Raw genomic sequence first — 9,661 nt, 5'->3', positions numbered from 1 at the left:
CTAGCTACTCAGGAGGCTGAGATCTGACGATCACGATTCAAAGCCAAGCCAGGCAGGAAAGTCCGTGAGACTTTATCCCCAATAAAGCACTAGAAAACCTGAAGTGGTGCTGTGGCTCAAACAGTACAGCGCTCGCCTTGAGCTGAAGAGCGCAAGGACAGCACCCAAGCCCCAGATTTCAAGCCCCATGACTGACCAAAAAAAAAAAAAAAAAAACACTTACAAAGTATTTAGTAATATTTACTATAGACATGATCCTCAATACAGCTACTATAATATTAAAGCCCAAGTTATTCCTAATTCTGTAATTCTTTCTATAAATTTGCTCTCCTGATGAAAGCAAACTTACTTTAGGGTGAGTTATGCCAGCTGGGAAGATGATATTTGCCAAGTTTTAAATATGCATTGGATTTAAAAAAACCTCTTCTCATTGGAAAATGAATAAAACTCAGGAAACTGCATCGGCATTTTGTTATGTATCTTGCCTTTATTTTAGACTAAGATAATGTCAATTCAAAATTGAACAAGTTAGCAAAACTCGGGCTCAAACCATAACTAAAAATATTAATAGAATACTTTTTTCGGTCATGGTCTTGAACTCAGGACCTAACCAATATTGCTGAGCTCTTTTGTTCAAGGCTAGCACTCTACTACTTGGAGTCACCATGCCACGTCCACTTTGTTTGCTTGTTTTGTTGGTCATGGGGTTTGAACTCTGGGCCTGGATGCTGTCCCTAACCTCTTCAGCTCAAGGCCACAGTGCCACTTCCAATTGTCAGGTGGTTAATTGAAGGTAAGAGTCTCACAGACTTTTCTGCCAGGGCTGACTTTGAACCACGATCCTCAGATCTCAGCTTCCTGAGTAGCTAGTATTACAGGTGTGAGCCACCAGCAGCCTGCCTGCCACTTCCAGTTTTTGAGTAGATAATTGAAAACAGGAGTCTCATGGAGACTTTTCAGCCCAAGCTGACTTCAAACCATAATCCTCAGACTTCAGCCTCCTAAGTAGCTAGGATTATAGGAGTGAGCCACCAGCACCTACCTTATAGAATATTTCTAAAAGCACAGCATTATGCACAGTTGATGTCAATAATGTGGTAGATACATTTTCAGATTAAAATATGCTGCGGAAGAAACCAGCAAGTTCAAAATTAGTTTACTATAAGCCAACAGATTTATTCATAACTTTCTTTTATGAATTCACCTAAAAATATCCCATCTCCTCTGGAAATCAGACCCTTGCCCACAGTTTCTGCTCTGAATAAATGCATAGAAATATGAAAATTCAGTTAACTCATCACAATGATATGTTTCCCTAATATAATTACCTCATAAACTTTTGGAGTATTGTGAAAAGTCACAATTCATTAACTTAAAAGTTGCTTTGTCTCCTTCAAGAGAATTTAGAATAAATAGTATCTGGCAAATAAATTCTCAAGTGACTTTGTTTGTGTCACTTTGTTTCACTATAAATTTTCTGAGCCGGGCGCTGGTGGCTCACGCCTGTAATCCTAGCTACTCAGGAGGCTGAGATCTGAGGATCGCAGTTCAAAGCCAGCCCGGGCAGGAGAGACCATGAGACTCCTATCTCCAATAAACCACCAGAAAACCGGAAGTGGCGCTGTAGCTCAAGTGGTAGAGCGCTCCTCTTGAGCTGAAGAGCTGAGGGACAGCGCCCAGGCCCAGAGTTCAAGCCCCACGACCGACAAAAAAAAAAAAAAAAAATTTCTGATATGCAGACAGAGTACCCCTTAGTAAGCTCTTCCTTATCAAGCATTCTATTCTGGCTAGGCCAACAGATGCAGAATGAGGGCTGGTCTCTAACTAAAAGCTTCTTCATATCTATTGCATACTGACTTTCCTGGAAGGAATTTACAGATATAGAGCAAGGGTTGGGAAGATGGCTCAGTGGTAGAGCGCTTGCCTTGCATGCCTGAGGCCCTGATTTCTCAGCACCACGTAAGCAAAAAGAAAAAAGCCAGAAGTGGCACTGTGGCTCAAGTGGTAGAGTGCTAGCCTTGAGCTGAAGAGCTGAGGGACAGCGCCCAGGCCCAGAGTTCAGGCCCCACGACGGGACCCCCCCCCCCAAAAAAAAAAAATAGAGAGAGCAAGGACTCCTTTTAAATGAAAAATCTTCTCAATACTGATCTCTTCCTTGGATATTGATAAAGAATGAGCAGCTACTAATAGCTTTCATACATATTCCTGGAGTTTTTTTCCATGATGTAAAATAGGTCTGGGCCGCACTCCTTCATGTTCAACACATTCATATAAGGCTCTTTCCCAAAAGTTCTCTGAAGTAAAAGTAAGGCATTATTTTGGAGATTTTAGGTTTGTACTTATCCATAAATTTTTAGGCCTTCCTTACAGAGAGAATCATTGCTGTTCATTAAACAATGGGTGGTAATTAAGTGAATTTTCATATTTATAGGGGTTCTCTAAAGAGTGCATTCTCTGGTGTTTAACAAGGTTTGAGTTCCAGCTGAATGATTTATTACATATCTTACATACATAGGGTTTCTCTCCAGTATGAGTTATCTGATGTAGAATGAGAGAAAAGCTTCTACTAAAGGCTTTATCACATTCTACACATGCATAGGGCTTCTCTCCAGTATGAATTTTCCTATGTTGAGTAAGGGATGCGTGCCAACTGAAAACTTTACCACAATCATCACATTCATAGAGCTTTTCTCCAGCATGAATTCTCTGGTGTTTAATGAGGAATGAGTGACAACGGAATGCTTTGCTACACTCATCACATTCATAGGGGGTTTTGGTTGTATGGATGCCTTGGTGTCGAGTAAGATGTGAGGAACGGCGGAATGCCTTCCCACATTCACTGCATTCATAAGGTTTCTCTCCAGTATGAGTAATCTGATGTCGGATGAGTTCTGAGCCACTGCTACAGGCTCTCCCACATTTCCTACACATATATTGTTTCTTGCCTAGGTGAATTCTCTGATGTCGAGTAAGATTTGAGGCACGACTAAAGGCCTTTCCACATTGAGCACATTCAAAAGGTTTCTCTCCAGTGTGTGTTCTCTGGTGCTCAATAAGGAATGAAAGATAACTGAATGTCTTATTACAGTCCTTACATTCATGGGGCTTCTTTCCAGTATGTATCATCTGATGTTTCACAAGATTTGAGATCTGGCTAAAGGTCTTGCCACACTCCTTACACACATATGGTTTCTCTCCAGTGTGAGTTCTCTGATGTAACACAAGGGAGAAGCGCCGATTGAAACTTTTTCCACATTCATGGCATCCATAGGGCCTCTCTGTATCACTGATACTCATATGTTGACCTAGGAATTCTTGATGAGAGACTGTCACTTGCCTGATAAACCCCTGGTCTCTCTGTAGCATCTGGGTACCATTTTTGCACTTCCAGCTTCTCTTTAAGTTGGAACAAATAGGGCCTTGGCTTAAAATTCTTTCCATTATCAAATACTTGGATGAGTCACCTTCAAGAATGGCATTTTTTGGAGAAAACTCTTTGATCTTCCCATCTGACACTGAAAGATACAATTTTTTTAAGTAAGAAATTTTCGTGTATTGAGTAAACTAAAAGCCATTTCACCTTTTCTTTTCTTGGTGCCAGTCCTGGTGCTTGAACTCAGGGCCAGGGTGCTGTCTCTGAGCTTTTTTGCTGAAGGCTAGCACTCTACCACTTGAGCCACAACTCCACTCTGACTCTTTCATGATTAATTAGTGACAAAAGTCTCATGGGCTTTCCTGCCTCAGCTAGCTTTAAGCTGCAATCCTTAGATTTCAGCTTCCTAAGTAACAACATATACAGGCATGAGCCAGTAGCACCAAATCATTTCTTTTTTTTTCTTTGGCAGTTGGGGGGCTTGAACTCTGGGCCTGGGCGCTGTCCCTCAGCTCTTCAGCTCAAGACTAGCACCCTACCACTTGAGCCACAGAATCACTTCCAGTTTCCTGGGGTTTTACTGGAGATAAGAGTCTCACAGACTTTCCTACCTGGGCTGGCTTTGAACCACAGTCCTAATATCTCACCCTCCTGAGTAGCTAGGATGACAGGCGTGAGCCACCAGCGCCTGGCCATTTCTTCTTTTTGTCTGAGACAGTTTTACTTTCAAGCTGGGCTTGAGATCCACAATGTCAAACTGTGTAGGAAAGTCTATGAGACACTTACCTCCAATTAACCACCAAAAAGCCAGAGGCGGAGCTGTGGTTCAAGTGACAGAGTGCCAACCTTGAACAAAAAAGCACAGGATAGCACCCAGGACTGATACATTAAAAAAAAGACAAAGTGGATGGGAAAGTGGCTCAGAGGTAAAAATGCTCACCTTGAGCTGAGGGACAGTGCCCAGGCCCAGAGTTCAGGCCCCACAACTGACAAAAAAGAAGGAAAGTAGGAAGGAGTGGGGGACCCGTAGAGCGCTAGCTTTGAGCTGAAGAGCTGAGGGACAGTGCCCAGATCTAGAGTTCAGGCCCCACGACCGGACCTAAAAAAAAAAAAAAAAGACAGGCAGACAGGCCTAGGGATAGGCCAAGGGCAGCTAAGAAGTGTCTCTCTTGTCACATATTGCACAATTTCTGTAATTCAACCTTTGACAAACTATAAAGGTTGTAGAACTTTCATAAGAATATACATTTAGCTGGACGCCAGTGGCTCACACCTGTAATCCTAGCTACTCAGGAGGCTGAAATCTGAGGATCATGGTTCAAAGCCAGCCTTGGCCGGAAAGTCCATGAGATTCTTATCTCCAATAAACCACCAGAAAACCAGAAGTGGTGCTGTGGCTTAAGTGGTAGAGCACTCGCCTTGAACTGAAGAGCTCAGGGATAGCACTCAGGCCCAGAGTTCAAGCCCATAACAACAAAAAAAAAGTCTCAAGGTAGGGTGAGGGGTGGGAGTGGGGTGGCAGGGAAGGAACAACTGTCTCTCTCAGCCTGTATTTCACTTACCTGAAAAGAGATCTCTGTTCACACCTCCCTTCCCAAGCCAGGGCTCTTTCCCTTGCTCCAATAAGGAAACCACATCTGGCTTAGAAATGCAGAGACCTGCTTACAAGAAATGAAAAAGAGTTCAAAATCAGTCTTTAAATCCTAAGAAAGGCTATTAAAATAAATTACAAGTAGAAGTACGGAAAAATGCCCAAAGATTAATTCCCCATCTTTTAAAAATAAGATTAAGAGATTCATGGGTCCGGGAGAGTGGCTCAATGGTAGAGTGCTTGCCTTGCATGCAGGAGGCCCTGGGTTTGATTGCTCAGCACCACATAAACAGAAAAGGCTGGAAGTGGCGCTGTGGCTCAAGTGCTTGTCTTGAGCTGAAGAGCTGAGTGATAGTACCCAGGCCCAGAGTTCAAGCCCCACAACGGACAAAAAAAAGAAAGAAAGAAAGAAAGAAATTCATATATCCTTTGTGAATGTTCACCCAGATAATCAAGACTATAACTGGTCACCAGTGCCTTCTCTCTGTAATCCTGGCTACTGGAGAGGAGATCTGAGGACCTCAATTCAAAGCCCGCCTAAGCAGGAAAGTCCTTGAGGCTCTTAAAATTGAAAAACAAAAATGGGCTGGGAAAGTGGCTCAGTGGTAGAGTGCTAGCCTTGAGCTGAAGAGCTGAGGGACAGCACCCAGGCTCAAAGTTCAGGCCGCACAACCAACAACAAAACAACAACAACAACAATATATATATATATATATATATATATATATATATATATATATATTTTATATGAGAGAGAGAGAGAGAGAGAGAGAGAGAGAGAGAGAGAGAGAGAGAATGTGTGCTAGCCATGAGCAAAAAAGCTCAGGAACAGCACACGGGCCCTGAGTTCGAAAGGCCCATACTAAGGCTCTAATTATGACTTGAAGGAGATGAGGAATACTTACCCAGTGAAACCAGATGGCCATAATTTTCCAGCATCACAGATCTGTACAAATCTCTCTGAGCAGGCTGAAGCCATTTCCACTCCTCCTGGGAGAAATCTATGGCCACATCTCTGAATGTCACTGAACCCTGAAATAACATACAGGCATCTGTACAACCAGTCCCCATGCCTCACAATGCCTGATTAAGGAATGACTAGAGCCTCACCATGGAAAGTAGACAGTGTGTAGATGTGGGGGTAATAAGAGTTTCCAGAATTCTGAGTAATTCTGATACCCTGAAGATCCTAGGTTTTTGTTTTGTTCTATTTCACAACAGAGGAGAAGTAGAAAAGGATATGGATTATTTGCCCAGAAATGACATGCAGTTGTTCACAACTTAGGGCTATAGATGAGAACAACACAGACTTCCTGTTCTGGTTGGGAAAATTCTTCTTTTTTTATTCTATATTATTTTGTTATTTATATTTTAATTCAAATAAGGAAAATAAATATCACAAAAATAAATTTTAGCCAGGTGCTGCTGGCTCACACCTGTAATCCTAGCTACTCAGGAGGCTAAGATCTGAGGATCACAGTTCAAAGCCAGCTTGGGCAGGAAAGTCTGTGAGACTCTTATCTCCAATTAACCACCTGAAAACCAGAAATGACCAGAGAGTTTGACTTGAGTTGAAGAGCTCAGGGATAGCACCTAGGCCCAGAGTTCAAGCCCATGTCAGACAAAAAATAAACAAAATATCCAGAACTGGCACTGTGGCTCAAGTGGTGGAGCGCTAGCCTTGAGCTGAAGAGCTGAGGGACAGCACGCAGGCCCAGAGTTCAAGCCCCACGACCTACAAACACCAAACCAAACCAAACAAACAACAACAAAAAATTATTAAACAATCTAAAAATTATGCATATTTTATTAACTGCCTAGCACACCTATATAACTGGAAAAATTCTTAATAACTTACATTTTTTGAATACTAGACACCATTCCTTTGTAGTTAGTAAACAGTGCAAATTGTGTTTAGTAAACATTGCAAATTTTCGTTATATGGGTCTATGGTTTGGCCAACATTTCTTTGTGGTAATAACTGGCTGTATTAGGGGGATCAGTAATGATACCCTAACACAACCTCCAACAAATCATAGTGACAATTTTAGAAATATCACAATAAAAAAGACGAGCAACAAACAATACATAAAGTGCACATGCTTCTCAAGAAAGAAACATAATGTTTCTCCGAATGGAACCTAAAGCTCTTTGCCTCAGGGTTACTGGAAATAATAAAACAAAATTCTACTTCACAACATGGTTTTGAATACTTCAATGAGCCACACAACCAGGCAGGTGCCGTGGCTCACACTTTTAATCCTAGCTACTCAACAGGCTGAGATCTGAGGATCAAGGTTCCTGGAAGGAATGTCTGTGAGACCCTTATCCCCAATTAACCAACAAAAGCTGGAGGGACAGTACCCACAAGGAGAGTTCAAGTCCCAGTACCAGCACCAAAAAAAAGAAAGAAAAAGAGCAATGTAAAATGTCCCAACTAATAGTAAACCCCATAAGATGTGCCACAGTTATGTTTTACAATCTTAAAAATTATAACAAAGGGAAATGGCGCTGTGGCTCAAGTGATAGAGTGCTCACCTTGAGCTGAAGAGTGCAGGGACAGTGCCCAGGCCCAAAGTTCAAACCCCACAACCCACCAAAAAAAAAAAAAATAAAGAGGGGCTGGGAAGGTGGCTCAGTGGTAGAGCGCTTGCCTTGCATGCCTGAGGCCCTGGGCTCGATTCCTCAGCACCACATAAGCAAAAAGAAAAAAGTGGAAGTGGCGCTATGGCTCAAGTGGTAGAGTGCTAGCCCTGAGCTGAAGAGCTGAGGGACAGTGCCCAGGCCCAGAGTTCAGGCCCCACGACCGGACCCCCCCCCAAAAAAAAAAAATTATAACAAAGGAAGTGATTTCCTAAACATCTGCAAAAGTGAAAATTAGATTTCCCAGAAGAACTCAAATGGTAGAACAGAGAAAGGAAACTGAAGAATGGTTTGAAGCCTTTATGCTGGTCTCTGGGAAACACTAACCTAAGATAAGCAGTATTCCAACCAATATTTTGGGTTTTCTTGCTAAGGAAATTTATGTCATGTCTGAAAAATGAGTCCTGCGAGGTCAAAACTTTTGCCCGCAACGGTTGCATCCCCAGGCAGTCTGGGGCACGAGCTTGAAGAACCTGGAAAGCAGGTTAAAAGCATGCTTCTGGAGAGCCGCCGGGAGTCTGGGACGCGGGCGCCGCGGGCCCGGGCCGCGCGCACTCTGCGAAGTTCTTCAGCGGTGCCGACACTGGGGTCGGGGCGCGAGGGGCGCGAAGGGCGCTGCGTGGGAACGAGCAAGCCCCAAGCCCGGGAGGGAGAGGCCGGGCAGCAGCCGGGCCACGACCCTCGGGGAGGGGTCTCTGAGGAGCGCCTGGCCGGCCCCAGCTCCCGAAACCTGCACTTCCGAGAGGGAAAGGCACGCTTACCGGAGCCATGACTCGATCTGGGGCGGGAGAGGACGTCAGGCGGCGTTGGCAGGGCGCCGCGGACCCGCCAGCGGGCCCGCGATTCGACCACTCGCGGGCGCGAGCGCCGCCGGGGCCGCTCTGGCAGCGCCGGCCACGAGCGTCCCCTCACAGCGCCGCCCGCGCGCGCAGCGTTCCGGGGCCCAGCACCAGACTCCTGCGAGAACCGCCCCCAGGCCGCAGGCCTCCGACTACACTTCCCAGAGCCCCCGCGAGGGGCGGCCCTCCGCGCCGCGGCGCTCTCCACGCCGCTCGGCCACGCTTCCCAGAGCCGACTGCGGCGAGGGCAACGAGGCGCCTCCCACCGCAGTCCGCGGCAAGCCACGCGATCCGCCGACCTGACCCGACCACCGCACTCCTCCGGGTTCGCCGCTCTGACGGAGGACCGCGCGAGCCGCCTACTACATCTCCCGGCATGCCGTGCGGCCGCAGCCACCGCACGGAGACAAAAGCCCGCGAGACTCGACGGCGTTTCCCACAGGCCACTGCGGCCGGAGGGCGAGGGGACGGGTCTGTGAGCGATGCCCGCTGAGCGAGCGTGTCTGCCGGCCTGGGGGTGACCCGCGGCCGCCGACGCTCGGGCCCCGTCTGCGGAAGGGGCGGAAACGCGGCGGCCCCGCGACTAGCCGGGGCGGGGACTTTGACTCCGGGGCTCGCCCTGGGCGCTGGCCTTGATGGCGCTGGCCTTGGTGGCACGGGGCCGGCGGAGCCACGCCCCCCGGACCCGGCCGCTCCCTGACTGCGGCGGTCAGCCTGCCAGCACGGCCTGGGGACTTCGGGTAGCTCTCGAGGAAAGGTGAAAGCCTTCCCGAGACCCGGAACGCTCGGTGCTCGCGCCCCGGAGCTTCTCGCGCCCCGCTTTCCTCCGTGATGGCGCCAACGCTGCGATCCAGACGTCACGTGTGCTCCCGACGCCTCTGAGCGCGCCGCGCCCTCCACCGAGGGAGGAGAGAAGCACGGCTGTCTTTCACACCCTAACTTCGGTAGCTCCTCTCAACTTAGTCTTTATGTGTCAGCTCAAGCAACTCTAGCTCTTTAATTCTTCTAGATTATCCAGAGGTTCCCTGATAAACAGAGGCTCAAGGACAGCCCCCAGGCCCAGAGTTCAAGCCCCAGGACGGACCCAAAAAAATTACAAACTCCATCATGACTATATTTCTAAAAAGAAAAAAAATGCATTGACCATCGGAAACAACAGTTTGAATTACAGTGGGTTTATCATCTAAAATCTAGGAGACCTAAGCGCTGGTGGCT

General features: G+C 46.6%; 1 protein-coding gene across 2 annotated transcripts; it reads right to left on the bottom strand.

Moving 5' to 3' along the window:
• Nucleotides 1–1,140: 1,140 nt before the first annotated feature.
• LOC138821753 (zinc finger protein 140-like) lies at nucleotides 1,141–8,787 on the bottom strand. Of its 2 annotated transcripts, none has more exons than XM_070014168.1 (4): nucleotides 8,369–8,787; nucleotides 5,870–5,996; nucleotides 4,936–5,034; nucleotides 1,141–3,515 (listed from the first exon to the last, which is right to left on the bottom strand). In XM_070014168.1, exons 1-4 carry the CDS (start codon nucleotides 8,375–8,377, stop codon nucleotides 2,377–2,379), a joined length of 1,374 nt encoding a protein of 457 aa, XP_069870269.1. In that variant the 5' UTR covers nucleotides 8,378–8,787; the 3' UTR covers nucleotides 1,141–2,376. The 2 variants fall into 2 exon arrangements, with proteins under 2 accessions (XP_069870269.1, XP_069870270.1); XM_070014169.1 differs by having other exon boundaries at nucleotides 4,936–5,031; nucleotides 8,369–8,786.
• Nucleotides 8,788–9,661: the final 874 nt, after the last annotated feature.

This window comes from Dipodomys merriami, unplaced genomic scaffold, assembly GCF_024711535.1.
Source record: "Dipodomys merriami isolate MVZ:Mamm:240054 unplaced genomic scaffold, mDipMer1.0.p SCAF_935, whole genome shotgun sequence".
NCBI lineage: Eukaryota > Metazoa > Chordata > Mammalia > Rodentia > Heteromyidae > Dipodomys > Dipodomys merriami.
The sequence above is the reverse complement of the archived record's forward strand: the minus strand, read 5'-3'. Positions and strand labels throughout refer to the sequence as shown.

Bases quoted from the DNA above. Each gene is read 5' to 3' on its own strand.
- LOC138821753 (XM_070014168.1), bottom strand. The intron at 5,035-5,869 runs GTAAGTATTCCT...ATTTCTTGTAAG, and splicing joins TGGCCATCTGGTTTCACTGG to CAGGTCTCTGCATTTCTAAG. The intron at 3,516-4,935 runs GTAAGTGAAATA...TGTATCTTTCAG, and splicing joins GAACAGAGATCTCTTTTCAG to TGTCAGATGGGAAGATCAAA.